The following is a 23504-nucleotide window of genomic DNA, read 5'->3' on the forward strand; positions in this document are numbered from 1 at the left end:
AGAAAAAATGGTTTCTAAAGATTGTAATTTATTGCTCCAAACAAATTGAACATGGAAAATATTTGAAAAATAAAATTCAATGCAACACGGGTGATTTGCACTGGGAATTGCCATTTTAAAAAAAGGTTCAAATCATGTAAAGAAACAAGATGGCTAAACAAAATAGTACTAATTTAACACAGTTTCAAACTTAAACAGCCATTTTAGATATTTAGGGTTAATATCATTATTGCAAGAGGGTGATAATTCTACTGTTACCAGATAGAAGTCTGATGTGTGGCCAAGGCTCAAGATACATAATACCAAGATTCAACATAATTCAGATCTCAGTTCACTTGATACATTCTCTTTCCAATATTTATGTTGAATTTATATATGTGTGCTCGTACATAGGTAATAACAAGAATATATATCCAACAAAGTAAATGTCTATTAACAAATAACTGTCAACAACCTATGAATGAGACAAAAGTATAGAAAACTAAACCTATTCTAATAATCTACCCCTTCCCTTATGAAGTTATGATTAAACATACATGTTCCATTAATGCATGAAAGAAAGGACAACCAAACCGTAAAATGATATCCAATAATCTTATAAATTCTGAAAATAATTAAGGAAAGGACCCCATAAATTTAGAGAATTAAGGTTCATTACATTAGTACAGCATTAATTTTTTCCAGAGTCAAGCATGCTGTCACATTAGATAACTACTAAGTATGAGTAGGAGGGACAACATCCTTCCATCCCATCAGTATAGCTCTTCTGGCAATAAGAAGAGCAAAGGCAACTACATGGGATTGTAGCCCAGACAGATTTCAATCAGCTGATTTACTTAATAGGGCAAGAAAAGGATTAGGAGCCAAATTAAAATGAAGAACTAAAGACGAGGTACAGAAGATACTTTCTCAATAACTGGAAAGCAAGGAAAATGACCAAAACATATGACATCTATCACACTTTGAAGAAATATTAGAATAGAACTTAGCCAATTGAACTTTGGAGAAGTAAGCTCCATGTACTACTTTAAATTGCAATAATGAGTGTCGAGCACATAGAGAAGATGAATTAACTAATTTCAAAAGAAAATTCTTGTTGTCAATCTTGCTCCCATTGTTTCTTAGTCTTGTCTAGAGAATTACCACGAGACATCAATAATAACTCAGAGAACTGATAACAGCTTTTTAGTATTCGGTTCAAGATACCTTTTAAATGCATTGGTCAATTTCACTGCAGCATGAGGTGGAAATTTTTCCCTCATTAATAGATACATCTCAAAAATTGTTTTTTTTGCATTTGGAACCCACTGCATGCTCACCAACTTACTGGACAAATGCAGAAATCTTGCACATCAGTCAGCATTGATCCACACTGAATAATTGATCTTCTACATAGTATTATGTTTTTCCCAATTCTCATTCAGATTTCATTATCTTTACTTGCCAATCTTTAGCACCTGTTCAGTAAGAAAACCTAAATAGCCATCTTATCCTTTTGTAGACAAACTGTATTTTTGTGCCCTCTAAAACCATACATGGATAGCGGTGGTGGGTGGAGGGGGGAAACGGGGGTGGGGGCGGAAATCACAAATGGATTGCTTGTACTCTGCACCCTGAAAACTTCACTTCATTTTTTTAAGTTTCAACTTCCAGAACTGGCACCAACTACTCTCCATCTACAGTGAAGTGACCAAGCAGTATTTCAAGTTTAAAAAAAATCTAAGAGAATGTCCTATAACATTTTGCCATGCAAAACAAATTACTTTAGAAGAAGAAAGAAAACAGCTGTTAATTCTCACATGGAAGAACTTTCCTCATATATCAATTAAGTGTACAACCCAGCTGGAGAGAGACCAGTAGCTCAAACAACCTACCAACCTGATTCAGTAGTGAACACCTTCATTTAGAAATCATTTGCAAAAGGTCACATTTATTTTAAAACCAAGAAAAAGGCACAGAGAATTTTCAATCAAAGAACAAACATAAGCAAGACTCTAAAATAATGACAGAAAAGATCCTTCAACCCTTAGTCAAGCTAATAAATCTAGAAAGTGGCAGTTTTCTTAACTGTTATCTTAAAAACTATAAGTCCACCAATGGTTACAGGATGTTATGTCTTGCTTGAGTTTGATGAAAATTAGATTTAATGTTAAAGAGATCAAGGTTGAATTTGACAAGGTACGAGGTCCATTCATGGACTATGATCATGATTGGATGACTAGGGTGGGGGTGCTCTGGGGGTTTTCTATCCGATGTCCAAGAGCCAATACTCGATTCTTTACAATTTATTTGCGGGTGCTGGAGGGGTTACATCAGAATATTTTTCTTCCTTTTTTCTTTTTCTCTTTTCTATAACTAGAAGAGATTGGTCTATTTAGATAATCTCAATGTATATCTCAATATTATAGTATGAAGTAAATTTCTTATATTTCACTTTTTTTGAGAATTATATAAGACTGTGTGTAATTGATATGTGACTCATATTCTGTATTGCATTATATAAAAGCTATATAATGAATTAATAGCTAAACAATATATACATGTAATAATTTTCTCTATCAAATTAATAAAAATATTTTAAAAAGAAAACAGCTAAGTCCATAAATTCAACATCTGCCAAAACAAAATTGCCTTTAACAAATTTTCCACATTCATAAATTGACAGTTTGAAAATCTTCTTTCATTGGACGCGTAAATTTTAGCCAAAGTCTCAAAAATGCAGGATTTCTGTTTTCAATCTTAGGTAATAAAATATTTAATTTGAAGATGGAAGAGAAAGGTTGAAAATTATAGCTATTTATTTACTACAATGCCATCACTGATGACCAAGCCATTATCTTCATGCACTTCTTTACTGTCCAGTTAGTTCTGTTGGAACGAGTTTGCACATCCACTCTTAATTTCTACACATAACCAGAACAAACTCCATCTCTAGCCCCTTTTCCACTGGCATCCCAATTAAGTGTCCTGGGATAGGAAGCTCTTTGTGCTGTTTCCACTGGGCCACCCTTAACTGGGACACTAACTGCTTTTCCACTAAACACACATCCCCGAGGATCGAAGTGTTCTACCTTCAAATGGAAATGGGTGACTTTCTGCTCTCCCTTTTCCACTGATTTTATCAGCACACCAGCATCATGAGTAGGGGTAGAGGCGGTTAATCCCCAGCGTGAAATGACGTCATTTGACGCCACCATTCAGACGGTGTTCCTTTTCCACTGGACCCCGTTCCAGTAAATTCCCAGTTAATCCTGGGACAGGGCGCCAGCGGAAAAGGGGCTATTAGCTACTTTCTACCATTATAGGTGCACTTGGAGTTCACAAGCTTTTTTTTTATCTTCTATCCCTTAGTGCTGACATTATTTGATAATGAATTTATTATCATGTTATCATTCTTACTTGCTGCAGTCGAATGATATACTGTAAAATAGACTATAATAGTATAAATAATTGATAAATACATTGAGACAATAAATATAAAAAGTAGAATATTCAAAGTTATCCTCGTGCTAAAAAAATCATGACTTTGCAATCGTGCAGACTGTACTTTTCTGGTGTAACAAGGGGAGGTTCAAGAGCCTGATAGTTATTGGGAAGAAACTGTTTTTGAACCTTGAGGTGCTGGTCTTCAGGGTTCTGTACCTGCCCAAAGGTTGTAGTGAGAAGAGGTTGTAACCAGCGTGATGAAATCATTTATGATGTTGGCTGCCTTCTTGAGCCAGCACCTCACATAGAGGTCTTTAAAGGATTGGAGTTCAGAGCCTTCAATTGACTTGGCTCTGTATGGTACGTTCTGCAGCCTTCTGCATTTCTGGGAGTACAAAATATCAAACCAGGCTGTGATGTCACCAGTTAGTACTTTACAAAGTACACCAATAGTGCTTGATGGTGTATTGGATAACATGACAAATCTCAGACTCCTTAGAAAGTTGAGACATGGTGTGAATCTTGCAATGTAATTGCTATTTAATTTGTTAAAATTAAAAATACTGCATCAGAAATCTATATGCTGCAAGTTAAAATTGCAGTTAGGGGAAAGGAACAATAGACAATTGTCTGGTCCACTCTCACCTAGTCTCCAGATTGCTGTCAAAAGAGTCTGTCCACTTTTACAGGAGAGAAGGTAGAATGTATGAAATGGTTATGTATTCTAGAAGCATATCCATGGTCATGTTATCACAACATGATGTCTTCATGAAACAAAATTCCCTGCAAAGTTTCCAAAGACAGAACCTGAAGAAATTGAACTTTTTGCAGAACAAATGCTTTAGCCAAATGAGGAAACTGGAAAAGTATTTGGCAAAAGTCAAGCCAAAGCAAAATCTCATTTCCCTTATAAACCACGTGGTTTAACCTCCAAGTGGCTGGTGGTGGATCTTTCCTATTTTTCACTTCAGATGTTCTTCCTTTAGCCACAAGGCGGTGCTTAATAATAGCTCAATGCTTCAAACTTCCATAATCCTACGCCTGGAGCTCCAGTTTCCTGCTCAACATATCCAAACACGGCATTATTCAAAGTCGATACTTTCACCCTCTCACTACAAGAACTCCACATATTCTGCATAATTCTGTAACACAGTTTACATATACATTGAATAAACAAGGACTTCACATTTACCATTTATAAATGTTAAACTTTATTTAGTTAAAGTAACAGCAGCTCAAGTGATTCCCCTCATCTTCATGGGAAATCAGACAGCTGCATGATGACAGAAGCCAAGTAGAGTGGCAGCTGCCAAATTGTTAGCACCAGAATACATATGGCAATCTCGACTGCCAGTATTTATTACACTTGTACCTTTACATTTGATCATAAAATAGAACATGTCAGCACAGGCCCTTCAGCCCACAATATAATCCTTCCCCACCTCACACCCATTACCCTCTACTTTTTATATATCTATGTGCCTATCTCAGTGTTTTTTGACTGTCCCTGTTGTACCAGCCTCCACCACCATCGCTTGCAATGCATTCCAGGCATCCTCCACTCTCTGTGTAAACAAACTTTAATACAACTGGATGAAATTAAATATTAAAAAAACCTTAAAAATTCTATGATTCTGTTAAATTTGTGACTTGTCAATGAGTATTGAATTGGCCATGTTTTCTTATTCTGTTTGGAATTTTGACCACAAACTAGATTAAAACAGCCCCTCACAATGCCTATTACGGGAGTAATCATAGCTTAGTTCATCTATTCTTAATAGATTTCAACATAATAGGGCAATTAAGGGATTATGAGAAGAAGGCAGGTAGGTGGAGACGACCCTATCATCAGATCAGCCATGATCTCATTGAATAGCGGAGCAGGCTTGATGGGTCGATTGGCCTACTCCTGCTCCTATTTCTTATGTTCTCATATGGAATTCAAGATATTCACCTCCTGAATTTACAAATAAGTGTTAAAATACTAATTAAATCTTTAATTTATGAACATACATGGAATTTGTACACTTGATACACAGAAGAAATATTACTGGACACTGTACTTATATTAGTTCATAGACATCAAATTAAATTTATTTGCGTTCTCTTCAATTATATAATTTTGCATGCCTATCAAGGACAAGTTTCTCTAACTGAATACGAATTAATCCAGCCATTGGTGAAGTTAGGGGTTTAAATGGTTGGTCACAATAGAAGTGTCAATCTAAACAAAATATTTTCTCAAATTAATTGTCACATTCAGAAACAAGAGAGGACAAGGTTACAGGAGTTCAGAGAAATACAGTGGAATTCTCCGGAATTCAAGCAACCAGCAAAAAAAAGAGGAAAATAAATACATTTTAAAAATTAAAATAAATAAAAATTTAAATAAAAGTTTAAAATTGTAAAAGCAAATGTTCTCCGAAATAATACATAAACCTTTGGTGAAGATAGGAGCCAATATCCAGCCAGCGAAGAGCTTTATTTGTGGCTTTGCTTGTAGCAGCTGTTTGAATAAAATTGTGTGAAACAACAATGGGGGTCACCCAGGATGAAGAGCTGGTTGATGCCGCTCGCCGTTGGGGTGACTCTCTTAAAATGTCTCCTTATCCCTGCTTAGTAAGTCACCCCCGTCAGAGGCTTTATTTGTAAACTTGGGGGAGAGGGGGTTAATTATCTATAATTTTATTATTTGGCTTTCGGGTGGCTCCATGGAGGGGGAGGAACCTGGAGATGAAGCGACGGTTAAATGTTTTCAAAGAATGTGACTGAAAATAAAGTAAAATGTTTTACAGTTTATATATTCATGCAGGTGAAGTTTGTTCAGTATAAGTACAGTGTAGTGTTTTTGTCTTTCAAACTGTTTATTCTTAATGCAAGTGTATTGGTTAGGCATTGTAAGAGTAAGTCTCAAGCAACCGGAAAATACACTTATCTGGCATCTACCAATCCTCATAGGTGCCAGATACTGGAGGTACATTCCCTAACTTGCTACATAAAAAAAGTAAAAATTACAGAACATCTGCTTTGTTTAATTTGGATTGTGGGTCCAACATCCAGGAGCTTACTCCTTACATGGATATTGCAAAATTTCTTTTTGTACCTCCATGGCAACTTCTATTACCAAGATGTCCAAGTTTAAGACAGAGCTACTGAAAGCTGTTTCACAGCGCAAACACATCTACCGGATGTGGAAGTGCTAGAATGCAGCGTCTAAATATAAATAAAAGACCATTGTTAAAAGTCACAGGATGACTTGTGGAAGTGTTTTATTACATCATATGTCAAGTTCCTGCCATCTACATAACAGTATAATCAGCATCACAAATGCGCGAAATTCCCTCCGAAAGTCTCTTCACTATTATTTGTCAGCGAGCATTTCTCAGCTTTTAAAAAATTCCATAATCAAATGAAATCAACTCAGCCAAATACAGAAGGTTTGATGCTTGAAGGGAAATTTTGCAATGTAACTTGAGCATCAAGAAGAAAATAAATCAGGCCACACCACTGCCAGGTATTTTTATGCTTTTAGCAACTGATCTTCCTGGAAGTGGTTCTTCCAAGAAATGAAACTGAGCCAGCCTCTTCTGTGATGATGAGCAGACAAAGAATTATTGGAGGCACTCAATAGGTCAGACAGCATTCATGGTTAGACATGGTCAGTCAATGTTGACTCTGGACCCTTTATCAAGGCAAAAGGGAATGGGGTAAAACTGCATTTATAAAAGAGGAAAGAAGCTGGGGGTAGGTATATCACCCAGAGGTGATAGGTATAGAAAAGAAGGTGCGAGAAATGGAAAGACATGTGGAGGGAGAAACCATTGGGGGGGGGCTGAAGAAAAGTGGGGGGGAAATTAACTACACAAGAGGTGAAGAAGAGATAGGAACAGGGAAATCAGATGGGATTGGGGGGGGGGGGTTATCCAAAATTAGAAAAATCAATGTTTCTGCTATTGGGTTCAGGGCTGTCGAGGAGGAATGTGATGTGTTGTGGCCTCACAGAGTTGTCGCAGTTAAAATGGCTTTCTCAAACTTCCTGTCATCAACCATTCTTACTCGCCCAACCATTCTTGCAATGACATGACCTCATCCATCCCCAACATAAACTTCAGGAATGACTCATCCTGAACAGCATTAAACCTAACAGCATAAACATTGATTTTTCTAATTTTATGTTACCCAAACCCCTGTCTGACTCTACTATTTCTACCTCTTCTTCACCTACTGCTGTACTTAATTTCCCCTTCCCTCTCTATCCTTTCTTCCCTCCCCACCTCCCTCCCGTCTCTTCCCTTTCCACACCTTCTGTTCTATACCCTATCACCCTAGGCCCCACCTCAGCTTCTTTCCCCCTTTAAACAATTAATTTCACTTCCTTCCCTCTGGCCTTGATAAAGACCAAACAGACGAGTGGAATTAGGCCATTTGGCCCATCAGGTCTGCCCCACCATTCCATCCTGGCTCATTTACTATCTTTTTTTCCCCATTCCGCTACATTCTCCCTTCAACCCTTAATTCCCTTGCTAATTGAGAACTTATCTACCTCCATCTTAAATATACCTAATGACTTCGTCTCCACAGACTTTCGTGGCAGCAAATTCCATAGATTAAGAAATTCCTCCTCATTTGTTTGAAACGGATGCTTTTGTTTTTTGGTTCCAGACTCGCCCACCATCGTAAACAACCTCTCCACATCCACTCTAATAGATTTCAATGAGACCCCACTCCCCCATCCTTCTAAACACCAGCGAATCTGGTCCCAGCGCCAAATGCTCCTTATATAACCCTTTTTTTCTGGGGATCATTCTAGAGAACCTCCCAAAGGGTTCAGAACCAAAACATAGATTGATCAATTGTATCCATGGTCGCTGTCTCAGCTACAAATCTTTGTCGGCCCAAGATTCCAGCATCTGCAGATGCTGTTTCTCCTCAGTGATTATGCCTCCACTGATCACAAGGAAACAATCCCCAGCATCAAACGATACCAATTCAAAGCATTAAATTACTCAACCCTGCAATATGAAGAGCAAATACACAGCATTACAATTGCTTGATCTTTCTTTCACATATTTAAGAAACCAATTCTGTAATTCTTCAACAATAACCTTGCACTTAATGTCACCAAAATCCAAGGAGCTGACTGTTGAGTATAGGAAAGGAAAACCAGAGATACGACCCAGTTCTTGGGAGTCACAACCTTGGAGGATCTTTAGTGGGCCCAACACACTAATGGCACCATGAAGAAAGCACATCAGCACTTCTACTTCCTCAGGAGTTTGGGGATATTTGGTATGACACCACAAAACCTAGCAAATTTCTAAAGATGTGGTGGAAAGTGTGCTGATTGGCTGCATCACGATCTGGTATGGGGACACAAATACCTTGAGCATAAAGCCCTGGAAAAGGTAGTGGACACAGCCCAGAACATCTACAGGGAGCACTGCCATCAGCAATCAAGGATCCACACCACCCAGCACATACTCTGTTCTCACAGCTACTGTCAAGAAAGAAGTATAGGTGCCACAAGACTCGCACCACCAGGTTCAGGAACAGCTGCTCCCCTCCACCATCAGACTCCTCAATGACAAAGTCAATAAGGGACTCATTGAAGAACTCTTACTTTTGCACTTTATTTTTTTTCCCTCTCTGTATTGCACAGTTATGTATATTTGTTTACATGTGTACATTTTTTTTTGCCTTGCCAATAAGAAGTAATTCTGCCTGGCCCGCAGGAAGAAGAATCTCAGGGTTGTATGTGATGTCATGTACCTGTATGTACTCTGACAATAAATATGAAATTTTCAGGAAATGAGTTCCTATGAGCACCTAAAAAAATCATATTTTGCAAACACCTTACATTTTGTATTATTTCCCATTGTTAAAATGTCTTTGCATCCTGGTCAACATTCCTGAACAACATGCTGTAATGCATTACACAACTGAGAAATTTCATCAAAAAAAATTCAAAGAGGGCTTGGTGGTATCTTAAAAACAACTCATGGTGCCCACGAGTGTCACAAGGCAAAGATGTTCAGTTGAAATGGTAAAACTTCAGACCCTCAGAACTCACTGCTCGACTACCTACTGCTATTGTTCACTACTCATGTGGCGCTTGCATTTTTTTTTGTTGGTAATAAGATACCTGGCAACAATTTTTTTTAAAGTTGCAGTCTTTTCATAACTTCGACCTTATCTACCTCCATCTTAAATATACCTAATGACTTCGTCTCCACAGACTTTCGGAACCCTTGGGGGATAGTGTGTTCCGGATTTCGGAAAGCCTACCCAAATTGTGCTGCCGTATCCACCCCACCCCCTTCCAGTCACCCAGCCATCTCCCCCGACTGCAGTCCCTCGGCCTTCTCCCCCGCCAGGCAGTCTCCCCCGGCCGCCCGGCAGACTCCCCCAGACACCGGTCCCTCGGCCTCCGGTCCCTCGGCCGCCTCCACCAGCCACCCGGCAGACTCCCCCGGTCCCCCGGCCACCGGTCCCCCGGCTGCCTCCCCCGACCGCCAGGCAGACTCCCCGGGCTGCCTCCCCCAGCCGCCAGTCCCCACTTGCTGGATTTTGGAGCTTTCCGGATTTTAGATGTCCGGATAAAGGATCGTGTACCTGTCTTCATACTTTGAAGAAAATGCCAGAATATATGTTTACAGAGAGGAATTATCACAATTGAAGTATAAAAGCAAGCTTCATAGTTTTAATTTAATTACTTTGAAAAAAAAAGTTCAAAAATATTAGTTCCAAGGCAGGGACCGAAGTTAGGATTATAGGCTGGGAGCTGTTGGCCAACACTGTCACAATACAAAAATGTTACCTAGAGTGAATCAAGAAAGTCTGCAGACGCTGTGAATGTAGAAAATACACAGAAGTGCTGGAGGTACTCAGCAGGTCGAACAGCGTCCAGAGGAGGCAAAGATATATAACCCAACTTTTCGGGCCTGAGCCTTTTGTCAAGGTAGGATGTTTACCTTGTACAATAACTCCCCATAACTTAAGTTCCAGAAGGAATAAAATTCAGCGAGTGAAAATGAAAAAAAGTCACCACAATGTCTCACTGGTTTTAATCTGATCCATTTGGTTTAGGGGATCATTGAGAGATGGGAAATGTCAGGTATTATGTGCAAACTATTCACTTTTTTAAAAAACAAAGTACAGAAAGTTTAGAGATCATGTCTTTGGCTCATGCTTCAAGTTACAAAATGGAAAATGGTCAAAAAAATGGTTGGTAATGGGCTACGGTTCATCAATGCATGCAGTTTGACAAACAGAGGTTCAATTTCTGTGGCTCGAGTAGTGACAGAGGCAACGGAAATGAAGTGAGGCTGGCTTCCAGGAGTGCAAAGTAAAAATGCTCCAGTATCTCAGCGGGTCTCGCGGCATCTGAAGTTGGTTAAAGATATATATCTAATGTTTCAGGCCTGAGCCTTAGGCCAAAGCTCCTTGAAAAAGAGCTCAGGCTCTAAACGTTGGCTATACACCTTTACCTCCTACAGATACTGTGAGACTGGCTCAATTCCTCCAACATCTTTGTGTTTTTTTTTAACTACAATCACAGCATCTGCAGACTTTCGTGTTTTACTCCAGGAGTGCAAAGTGCTTGTTATCTCAAGTCTTCCACCATGGTAAAATTTCAGGGAAATATCAGGAAGCAGTGTGATTGCTTCAACCCTGAAAAGATGGGTCATATATTCACCTCCAGCAGAGCTCCAAGTCACTTGAAAGTATTAAAAGCACACACAACACTTGATTGCTATTTACTGGTTGTTAGTCATGGTGGTCAGTTATATAGCCCACTCATATTTCTTGGAGCACTTGTGTAAAAAAGCTCAGAAAATTAATGTGCTCCAGTTTTTGTGCATCTTTTCATTGTTACCCAGGAATAGCATTGGGGAATACAGCAAATTATCACTCAAAAATGTTACATCCTTCCCAAAGATGTCATCCTTCAGATCAATAGTTTCACAAAGAATCTTCTGGTGCAATGTCAAAATGGGAAGAGCAACTTTCGAGGTACCAGTAGACAATTCAGGTGAGGATATCGCACCTAAATTACATGTCACCCCCAATAAAAATCAACTTCCAATACGGATCACTGCATGAAGAATAAGCAAAAGCCTTGTGCCACGTGTCAACTCATAGCTCTGTATATGAGATGTCAGTTATAGTGGAGGAGTCAAGATCATACATTAAGTGATCAGGAACAGATGTCCTGCCGATTTTATATTCCTTGTGATTGTATCATCGCCAAATTTTCTGGTTAAGTCAATCTAATGAGACCAGCCCTATGCAAAAAACAAATTTAACTTTAAAACAGAAACATACCTTGTGGTATGACAAAAGGGCATGGAATCATCCCAAAATATACTGTGTGGAAAGTTATAGACAAAGCAAATTGCTTCGTGATAAAGTTGGATAATATTGAAGTCAAAATATTTTGACACTTGGAAAAATGAGCGCTGTTTTCCCTTACCAGAAATGTAGCCGCGACCATTGCAATCTTCTATGTCCATTTTCAAAGTGCTGTGCTGGAAAGCAAAACAAAAAGGTTTTAAATCCATGCTTCACATTGAAAGAATCTTTCAAATTGTCATCCCTAAAATGTTACAGAATTAGAATGCCCAGTTGAACTCCTGTTCGTTGTACCAAATTCCTATGTGGATGAGCTGTTAGAATTTCATTTGGTGGATAAGTACAAATAATAGATCTATCTTCTCAACCAATACAAGAATAGTAGAGAATATTTGGGAAATGCATTGAACAATTTATCAAGATTCATGGAATATTATTGAAAAATGGCCATGAGGAGGAGTCACGTGATGGAGTAGTGGCCGGACGGTGAACTCCAGCCCTCTCCAGAAAAGTCAGGAAAAACAAAGGAAAACACAAAGGCACAGAAATAAAAGTTACAGAAAAGTGAGTATAAAGGTGGAAAGAAGATGGCGACAAAAAAAGAAAAATCGAAAGCAACGGTAAGAAGAGAGGAAGAGAAGACAAAAGAGGAAAAAGGTGAAGGCCTTACCTGTCCGAAGAGGCCCGCTGCGGAGAGAGAAACCCGCTCCCTCAGGTCGGTAAATAATGGACTACAAAAATGGCTCGCAGAGCCGAGTAAAAGTGCGCAACCGCGCATGCGCGAGGAATCGCGCATGCGCGATGCGAATGAAAAAAAACACACCGACGGGAGGGGGGACCAGCTGGGGAGTCAATCTCCACAGCCGGCAACGACAGCTGCAGAACACCTGCAGCAAGAAGAGACCACAGAAGACAATAGAAACAAGAAAGAAGAGAAGGAAAGGGCACAAAAGAAACAACAGATGGCCAACCCAGAGGAAGAAGAAGAGAAAGAGGAAGAGTACAGTGAAATAGAAGAAGAAAAGAAAGGCAAGATAAAGGATATACTTTCTCTTATTAAAGGATACATGGAGTCATTTAAAGAATGGCAAACACAGGAATTTAAGGATTTAAGAAAAAGAATAAACAACACAGAAGAGAAAATGAATAAAATAGAGATGACCTTAACAGAAATGGGAAAGAAAATGGACAAGATGGAAGAGCGGGCAGTAGCAGCAGAAATGGAGGTAGAAGACTTAAAAAAGAAATTGGAGGAATCTAATAAAAAAACTAAAGAGACACAAGAACTACTAGCTCAAAAAATAGATACAATGGAAAATTATAACAGAAGAAATAACAAAGATAGTGGGCCTTAAGGAAGATGAAGAAGGCAAGAATATGAGGGAGTTTATAAAAGAGTGGATCCCTAAGACCCTAGGATGTCCAGAACTACAGCAAGAAATGGAAATAGAAAGGGCACATAGAGTATTGGCCTCTAAACCACAACCACAACAAAAACCAAGATCTATTGTAGTAAAATTCCTAAGATATACTACAAGAGAAAAGGTACTGGAGAAGACAATGGAAAAAGTAAGAGAGGGCAACAAACCACTGGAGTATAAAGGGCAAAAAATCTTCATTTATCCAGATATAAGTTTTGAACTCCTAAAGAAGAGAAAAGAGTTCAATACAGCAAAGGCGATTTTATGGAAGAAAGGGTATAAATTTATACTAAAGCATCCAGCGGTATTGAAAATATTTATTCCAGGACAACAAAACAGACTATTCTCGGATCCAGAAGAAGCACGAAAATTTGCAGAACAATTACAAAAATAGACTGAGGGAGGAAGACGGGTAATGAGAGTTAAAATGATCACGATTGATATGTATGTGGGTAAAGACAAAAATAGACTGAGGGATGAAGACGGGTAATGAGAGTAAAAATGATCACGATTGATATGTATGCGGGTAAAGAGGTATAAGAGTGAATAGAGACAATGTGCATACGTGAATGTATCTGTACTTAGAGGAAAATATAGATAGTATAGACAAGAATTAATAAGGGAAGGTAATGGAATAGAGAGAATAAGGAGGGAATTAAAAGAGTGACCTTTGTGACATATGAAAAGTGAAATCTTTTCTGGGGGGGGGCGGGGTGAGGGAAATCAGTTGACGCTTGCGAGTGGATTCGCTAATCCAAATGGAGAGGGGAGATGTGGTTGTCCGACAAGGGATAAAGGACAACTCAGGAGGGGAAGGGGAGATTGGGGATAAATAAGATAGAAATAGGAGAATAAGGAAAATGTTGGATGTTGTAGGAATGTTGTCTTATAAAGAGTTGAAAATAAGAAAACAGAAATGGAAAAGGAGGAAAGGTAATGATGGAAAAACGGAAAGAGAAGATAAACAAAATATAAAAGGGCTACGCTGAACTATATGACTTTAAATATTAATGGAATACATAACCAAATTAAAAGGAAGAAACTACTAAATTTAAATGAATAAATGTATTCCATTAGAAAAAATAACATATAGGTTAAGAAATAATATTGAAATATTCGAACAAGTATAGGAGCCTTACATTAAATACAATAGCGAAAACCTACCGGGGACAAACATTACCTAAGTTGATGGAAGGAGAAGGAAAGAAAAGAATGGACTCAGTAGAATTTCTGGTGTATTTTTGTTGAATGACAACATTGTCTGACTGGCTTAATGCAACCTAGATTGTATACCTAAAATGGATGAGGGGGGGGGGGGGGTGGGGGGTGGCTTGGGAGGAGGTGGGGGAGAGAAAAAGTCACTGTATATGTGTGAAAAAGAAATAGTGTATATCATGGCTAATGTGATTTATGGTGTGAAAAATAAAAAATTTTTAAAAAAAAATAATAATAAAAAAACAAAATGGCCATGTAAACCCATTGTCAAAAGAAAAAAAAACTTTTGTTCAAGAGATTCATCTGTTTATGCAATGAATTGGGACAAAAAAACTTGGGCTGCAAGTTATACAAGCATCATTCTTGTTGGCAATTGAAAGCCTCATCACAATATTTTAGTAAAATAACAGAAATAGTGCTTTAAAATTTTCAAAATTTATAATAGTGTCCATTGTCAAAAATCAACCAGTACAGACAGCCCAAAAATCTGATTCTCAGATGGGTATGTGATTCATTTGAATTCCAATAAAACGGTTAATTGGCATGTCATTTTTTTAAAAAAAAACAAGCATTATCATTCATTCGAGCTTGAGTTAAATCTACTCAACACAGATGATTCTAAAAAGTCAGAAAAAAAGACAACAAAAAATTCTTCATTTCAAGCAACTAAAAACTTACAGAATATTTTATACTTGCATTATAATTTACAGAGAAAGGTTGAGACCACTGAAATTTATGAAAATGAAAACAACTAGTTCACTTGAATCATTCTATCCCATTGGTGAAAGGAAACAAATGAGCCACTAGAGTTCCAGATTGAGATCAAGCAAATGTGCCAGGTATACCTTTAACGTGTACTTTAAAAAGTATATCCTGTTAAACACAGTATATCTCGGCAGACAGATTAAACCAGGTGAGGGTAGCCGATGGGACTTCGACCCTCAATGAGGTAGGGGATCTATCTATCCCAGTCTGTGGTCTGGCCCTGGCGGGTTGAGTGGAAGAGACTGATTAATGGTCCATCTATCAAGAAGGCAGGCCCAGGAGGCATTGTGGCGTGCTTAGAGCATGACAAGACACTTAAACGTTCTAGTCATCCACTGCAGCAAAAGAGGTTTCCAGCCGTTACGGTTGTCCGTACCACTGGATTAAGGTCTCTTCTGCCGAGAGAGTGGGATCGCCCCTGTGCAATGGCTGTTCCACTTAAAGCTCCATCATGCACAGGTTACTGTTGTGCGATTCAGCTCAGATCACTGCACAATAGCATGTCTTCTTCGAATCGAAGGACTACCAATAATAACAATAATATTTCTTTTTCTTTGGCTTGGCTTCGCGGACGAAGATTTATGGAGGGGGTAAATGTCCACGTCAGCTGCAGGCTCGTTTGTGGCTGACAAGTCCGATGAAGGACAGGCAGACACGGTTGCAGGGGAAAATTGGTTGGTTGGGGTTGGGTGTTTCCTCCTTTGCCTTTTGTCACCTCACTGAACCATCTCCAATATTAAGCACACTAAAACAGCTTGTTGAATAAAAAGAGATTAAATGTTTTTCAACAAAGTTACCTGGTGCTTAATCATTTAATTATTCAATTAAGTTGGTGTATCTGACTTCATCAAATAGAAAAAAAAAATCAGTAAAGATAACACATTTAAAATTTATCGACCTGAAATAAATGTCTTAATCAGTTACAAAACTCATTGTGGAAATGAGTAATTTTCCCCAAAAAACTGCAGATGAGTAAAAACAGAAAATGTTGGAAACTCTCAGCAGGTCTGGTCACGTCTGTGGAAAGAGAAACCAAGTTTGTTTCACATGAAAGGTCTGACTGAGGGTCTTTGACCTGATATACTAATTCAGTAGTAAAACACGAAAGTCTGCAGACACCATGGTTGAAGTAAAAACACAATGCTGGAGAAACTTTATCTTGGCTATAAAGTACACTGTTTGATGAGCTGTTTCTCTAGCACTGTGATTTTACTAATTCTGTTTCTCTTTCTTTAGAGGCTGTTGGGCATGTTGAGTGTTTATCACAGTTTATTTTTATTACTTATTTTTCAAAATTTAAATGATCTGAATAGCGTCAAGGAGAATGCTTTAAAATTGAAATAGCAAGTTTTGCACTTGTAATGCACATTAATGCTGCTGCAAAACAACAAATTTTGTGACATATGTTCATGGCAATAAATTATAATTCTGATTCTTCTGATCTGCTTTTTGAGGAGAGTGCTTTATTAGAAGTGGTTCAAAAAGCATACTCTTTAAACACGTGAGGAAAAAAAACGATCAACATATTGTGACTCTTTCAGAGAAAAATTCAGAGTATTCCCATTTAAAATTAACCATTTCTAACAGTAAACCACATTGCAGAAATATTGACAAAGAGAATATTTTCAGGAAGTGGACTTTGCACCTTAAATGTTGGGGGATTGGCAGGGGGGGAGGGAGAAGTTGCACTTCCTTTTGCCTCATGTAGTGTAGTGCAAAGTTTACCCACTGCTTGTTAGCCTAAACCTGGATAGTATACAAGTCCTGTCCAGATATGGACTGAGAGAGGCCATTTCACATTCAGTTTGAACACAAAGTCAGTGAATAGCTCCACTCTTGACGATGTTGGAAAGATGGTCATTGGATCAGGCAACTGAGAACATTTGTGTTAAAGATATTTCCTTGAAAAACTAAGAACATAGGAAGTAGGAACAGGAGTAGGCCAAAAATGGCCCATCGAGCCTGCTCGCCATTCAATCATGGCTGATCTAATTTATGACCTAACTCCACCTACCTGCCTTCTCCCCATATCCCCTAATTCCTCTATCATGTATAAATTTATCTAACCAAATTTTAAATATGTTTAATGAAGCAGCCTCAACCATTTCCCTGGTTAGAGAATTCCAAACATTCACTACTCTCTGGGAAAAACTATTTTGCCTCATCTCTATCCTAAATCTACTCCCCTGAATCTTGAGACTGTGTCTTCTTGTTTTAGTTTCCCCGGCCGCTCAAAAAACCTTCCTACATCTATCCTATCCATACCCTTCATAATCCTATATGTTTCTATAAGATCTCCTCTCATTCTTCTGAACTTGAGCGAATACAATCCGAGATGATTTGATCTTTCATCATAAGTCAACCCCTTCATCCCAGGGATCAACCGAGTCAACCTCCTCTGGACCGTCTCCAAAACCAGTATATCCTTCCTCAAATATGGAGACCAGAACTGGACACAGTATTCCAGGTGCAGTCTCACCAGTACCTTATACAGTTGCAACATTACCTCCCTACTCCTGAATTCAATTCCTCTAGCGATGAAGGCCAACATTCCATTTGCCTTCTTAATAACCTGCTGCACCTGCAACCTAACTTTTTGCGATTCATGCACAAGCACTCCCAAGTCCCTCTGCACAACAGCATGCTGTAGTTTTTCACCCTTTGAATAATATTCAGCTCTTTTATTTTTCTTGCCAAAGTGGATAACCTCACACTTACTAACATTGTACTCCATCAGCCAGACCTTTGCCTACTCATCCAGCTTAACTATATCCCTCTGCAGACTCTCCACATCCTCATTACAATTTGCTCTTCCACTCAATTTGGTGTCATCCGCAAACTTGGCTACACCACATTTTGTCCCCTCCTCCAAGTCATCAATGTAAATGATGAACAGTTGTGGGCCTAACACTGACCCCTGCGGCACCCCACTTAACACTCTCTGCCAACTTGAAAAACTCCCATTTATCCCGACTCTCTGCCTTCTGTCAGACAACCAATTTTCAATCCAGGCCAATATACTTCCCCAGACTCCACTTTCCTGTAACTTACTGAGAAGTCTCTTGTGCGGCACCTTATCAAACGCTTTCTGGAAATCCAAATATACAACATCAACCTGTTCCCCTCTATCCACCACACCCATTATATCCTCAAAGAATCCTAACAAGTTTGTCAAACAAGATCTTCCCTTTCTAAAACCATGCTGCGTCTGGCTGATTGAAAAAGTTCCAAAAGTTTCACTATTTCATCTTTAATGATGGCTTCAAGCATTTTTCCAACTACAGACGTCAAGCTAATTGGCCGATAATTTCCAGTCTTCTGCCTACATCCCTTTTTAAAAAGTGGCGTGACATTTGTTGTCTTCCAGTCTGCCGGCACCTGCCCAGAATCCAAGGAATTTTGGTATATGACCACCAATGCATCAACTATAACTTCTGGCATTTCCTTCAGAACCCTTGGATGCATATCATCAGGACCAGGTGATTTGTCTGGCTTTAGTCCCATTAGTTTCTCCATCACTACTTCCTTTGTAACAACTATTTTATCAAGGCCCTCCCCAACATTCGCATCCTTAACTCCGCACTTGGGCATGCTGAACGTGTCTTCCACCGTAAAGACTGACACAAAATATTTGTTCAATGCCTCGGCCATTTCCTCATTTTTTTGCTACCAGTTTTCCTTTCTCATCCTCCAAGGGTCCTATATTAGCTCTGGCCACCCTCTTCCGTTTTATATATTTATAAAATTTTTTGCTTTGTTTTTATATTTTGTGCAATTTACTTTCATAATCCTTTTTCCCATTTCTTATTACCTGCTTTGTAACCCCTTGTTGTCTCTTAAAGTTATCCCAATCTTCCAGTTTCCCACTGCTCTTTGCAGCTTTGTACAAATGCGCCTTCAATTTTATACTCTCCTTTATTTCCTTTGTTAACCACAGTTGATTTTTCCCTCCCTTGCTGCCCTTTTTCCTGACTGGTATATATTTTTGTTGAGCATTACAAAATATTTCTTTGAAAATCTTCCACTGTTCCTCAACTGTTTCATCAATTAGCCTGTGCTCCCAGTCCACTCTGCCCAATTCCTCCCTCATCCTATGGTAGTCACGCCTGTTTAAGCATAATATATTAGTTTTAGATCTAACTATTTCTCCTTCCATCTGAATGAGAAATTCAATCATACTATGATCGCTATTTCCCAGATGATCTCTGACTATTACATCATTTATTCTACCTACCTCATTGCACAACACTAGATCCAGGAGAGCATTTTCTCTTGTTGGTTCCTTAACATGCTGCTCAAGAAAGTTATCGCGGATGCATTCTATGAAGTCCTCTTCCAGACTCCCACGACCAACTTGATTTTCCCAAGCTATGTGGAAGTTAAAGTCCCCATGACTACTGCTGTATCATTATTACATGCCTCACTTATCTCTCTATTTATTTCCTGTGCCTCTAAACTATTGTTATTTGGTGGGCGATAGATAACACACACCAATAATTTTTTCCCTTTGTTATTCTTTATCTCTACCCATTATGCTCTTTATATCTTGTATCATCCCTCACTACTGCCTGGAGCTCATCTTTGATTAAGAGTGTAATTCCACATCCCTTACCATCCTGTCTATCTCCTTGCACCACCTGATACCCTTGAAAGTTTAATTCCCATTTAGGGTCACCTTGTAGCCATGTTTCCGTGATGGCTACCAAATCATAGGCATGGGTACCGATTTGCGCCTCAAGTTCACTAACCTTATTTCTAATACTGCGGGCCTCATGCCCTGTGATTGAGAGAATTGGCCTTTGACAACAAGCCACCTAATTTGATCAATATAACTCAAGCCACAAAATGTTTTACCATTAAACTACATTTACCCCATTTTTGCTGGGGTGCCTTGGTACATGAAAGCTGCCTTGATGTCAAGAGCTGTCACTCTTAACTTCTCTGTAATATTCAGCTCATTCGCACTTGAGGGAATGCTATCGACTAGCACATTCCAGGTTGCAGGGGTATGTGCTGATGGATGCACTGCAGCCAATGCAAGGGCGCTGTGGGGAAGGACCACAGTCTAGAGTCCTCCTGCTACCAGGCATTGAGGGCCTGACACTGAGGGAAGCTCCTCAAACAACAGGGGGGGGGGGTTTTGGGTGAGAAGAAGCGACAAAGTGTCACAGTGATGGTAATGGTGCCACAGTGAAGGCATTGGTGTAAACAGAATCAAATGTAACAATGCAGTGACAGGAATGAATGGATGTGAAAGCAAGGGTAGGAACGGACTCTGAATGGTTTTTCCTTTGTAAATAATTTATTGTGAATAATATCTATTTTTGGAAAATAAAACTTTTAATAAAGATTCTTGAAGAAACCAAAATGAGCTGCTGTGATCAGGTGAGTTATCAGATGTTGCAATGATTCCATTTCATTTGAGACGGCTGACAGTATGCTAATTGGCAGCCATTAAATAATTAAAAATGTTTCAGCATCATTCAGTTTACATTCATGGAGCAGCTTATTCAGTATCATTTCCCTACAAATCATATTTCCTCAAGTGCCTACCAATTCTTTTCTTGGAAGTCTTGATTAGATGTTTCCATCACCCTTACAGCTGCACAAACACATTCCCATACATTCACCACACCTTTACCCATCACTTTGTTTATGTGTTCTAAAACCATCTGTGAATAGAAATTGCTTCTCTCTAACCCAAGCCTTTCAGGATCTTGTGTACCTTCATCAAAATTCCTCCCAACCTCCTTTGCTCTAAGACCAACTTTCGCCTTTCCAGCCTAACAGTGTGGCTGAAATCCAACATAGCTCAAACTTAAATGATTCAGACGATAATTCACTCTTAGCTTTGAGTTGCTTTTGCAAGTGTTGAAACCAATACTCAACAAGATAAAAGCAAAACAACCAATGTGCATTGAAGATATCAGAAAAGAAACACTCTGCATGGGTTGGCTGATAACTTAGAGAATCTACAGCCATAAAATCTGGTCTGGCCTCACCTCAAGCACAACATCAGCAAGAATCACAGTGTCCTATTCAAAAATAAAGCAAATCAGTGTATACATTGGTTATCACAGTCATATTCTATTAGGGGCATGCTGAATCCAGAAGCACATCTCTGCCGAAGCAACCTACAGTAGAAGTTGAAAGGGCTTCTTGGGAAAAACACAAAGAAATGCTGGAGAAATTCAGCCGGTCTCACAGCATCCATAGGAGGCAAAGATATATTACCGAAGTTTCAGACCTGAGCCCTTCAAGGTATAAGCAAAGAAAAACAGGAAGGTGTCTGAATAAAGAATGGAGAAAGAAAGGGGGAGATGAATCCAGACCAATGGCCAATGGATATGGTAAGAGAAGAGATGAGAATTTATTTTGGCTCTGTGAAAGGAGACAGAGAGAGAGATGTCTGTACCTTGATGAAGGGCTCAAGCCTGAAATGTTGGTTATGTATCTTTATCTTTGCTACATAAAGTTCACTGTTTGACCTGCTGAGTTTCCCCAGCATTGTGTTTTTATTGTGGCTCCTGGAACTGGGTTTGATCTCAATTTCCAGTGATGTGTGCATGGCAGTGACAAGAGTCTCCATGTAACTGCATGGGTTTATCCCAGGACTTTGTTTTCTCCCACATCCCAAAGATGTGCTGGTTGGCAAGTTAATTGGCAACTATAAATTACCCATATGAATGAGATTGCTTGGGGGTCTGGCAAAAGCTCAAAGGGTTAAATGGCCCCTTTCTATGTAAGAAATTTGAAAATACTGTATCCTAGAAAAGGCGATTTTGTGCTGGGTAAATGATGCGTTAAATGGTGCAAATTTAATATGTTATTATCATGTAAATCAATCAGTAATTTGTGAGAAGAGGTTTAGACCATAAGACATAGGAGCAGAAACCGGCCATCAAGTCTGCCCTGCCATTCATTCATGAGTGATCCATTTTCCCAATCAGCACCACTGCCCGACCTTCTCCCCATAACCTTCGATGCCCTGGTTAATCCAGAACCTATCAATCTCTGCCTTAAATACATCCAATGACCCTGCCTCTACAACTGCCTGAGGCAACAAAATTCACAGATTCACCTCCCTCTGCCTGAAGAAATTCCTCTGCATCTCTGTTCCAAGTGGATGCCCTTCAATCCTGAAGGTGTGCCCTTTTGTCCTGGCCTCTCTCACCATGGGAAACAACCTTTCTACATCTGCTCTGTCCATGCCTTTCAATATTCAAAATGTTTCAATGAGATCCCCTCTCATTCTCCTAAATTCCAGCCCAAGAGCTGTCAAATGTTCCTAATATAACGATTTCATTCCCAAAGTTATCCTTGTGAACCTCCTCTCAAACCTCTCCAACGCTAACACCTTTCTTAAATAAGGAGCTCAAAACTGCTCACCAGTGCCTTATAAATCCTCAAAAATCACATTCCTGCTCTTATATTCAATTCCTCTTGTTATGAACGCCAGCATTGCATTTGCCTTCTTCACCACCAACTCAACCTGCAAGTTTACTTTCAGGCTATCCTGTACGAAGTCTCCCAGGTCCTTTTGCATCTGGGAATTTTCAATTTTCTCCCCTTTTAAAAATCATCTGCCTGTTTATTTTTTCTACCAAAATGCATGACTGCACATTTTTTGACATTTGCCACTTCTCTGCCCGGTCTCCTCACCTGTCCAACTCCTTCTGCAGCCTTCGTTTCTTCAAAACTACCTGCTCCTCCACCTACCTTTGTATCATCTGCTTCACACCAGCATTTGCCTTATGAAAACAGCTTGAGGTAATCTACCCATGAGTTTCAAAAAATTGTTGAATTGCGCACTAATTCCCCATTAAACACTGTATAGAAAGCTCAGGGTAGCAATTAACAGCTTAAATCTTGTCATCAATAAAGGGATTTGTCATTATGCTGGAAAGGGTGCAGAAAAGACTCACAGGGACATTATTGATCTGGAGGGCTCAAGTTGAAAAGAAACTACCAGATAGACCATTTCCACTTGAACAAAGGAGGCTTGGGAGCCTTCTCATGTAAAGTCATGAGGAGCACAGATAAAGTGAATGGTCACAGTCATCCTCCCAGGTTAGGGAAATCTAAAACTAAAGGGTGTAGATTTCAGGTTGGAGGGGAAATATTTAAAAGGAATCCATGAGGCAACTTTTTCTACACCAAAGGTAGTGGGTATATGGAATAAACTTCAAGAGGAAGTGGTAGAAGCAAATGCAATTATAATGTTTAAGCAGGTATGTGGATAGGAAATGTTTGGAGGGATATGGGCCAAACACAGGTAAAGGGAGGGGCTGAGGCCGATAACTTGGGCAGCATGAACAAGTTGGG

At 39.2% G+C, this 23504-nt stretch overlaps 1 protein-coding gene across 9 annotated transcripts in view; it reads right to left on the minus strand.

Annotated features, from left to right (window-relative positions):
* Positions 1 to 23504, minus strand: part of ikzf4 (IKAROS family zinc finger 4) — a 145858-nt gene that overhangs the window by 56093 nt on the left and 66261 nt on the right. For all 9 annotated transcript variants that reach the window (XM_069905502.1, XM_069905498.1, XM_069905497.1 and 6 more), the window contains one exon: positions 11900 to 11954. In XM_069905502.1, coding sequence (XP_069761603.1) covers positions 11900 to 11939 — 40 coding nt within the window. In that variant the 5' untranslated portion in view covers positions 11940 to 11954. The remainder of the gene's footprint in view (positions 1 to 11899; positions 11955 to 23504) is intronic.

The sequence above is a fragment of the Narcine bancroftii genome, chromosome 12 (genome assembly GCF_036971445.1).
Source record: "Narcine bancroftii isolate sNarBan1 chromosome 12, sNarBan1.hap1, whole genome shotgun sequence".
NCBI lineage: Eukaryota > Metazoa > Chordata > Chondrichthyes > Torpediniformes > Narcinidae > Narcine > Narcine bancroftii.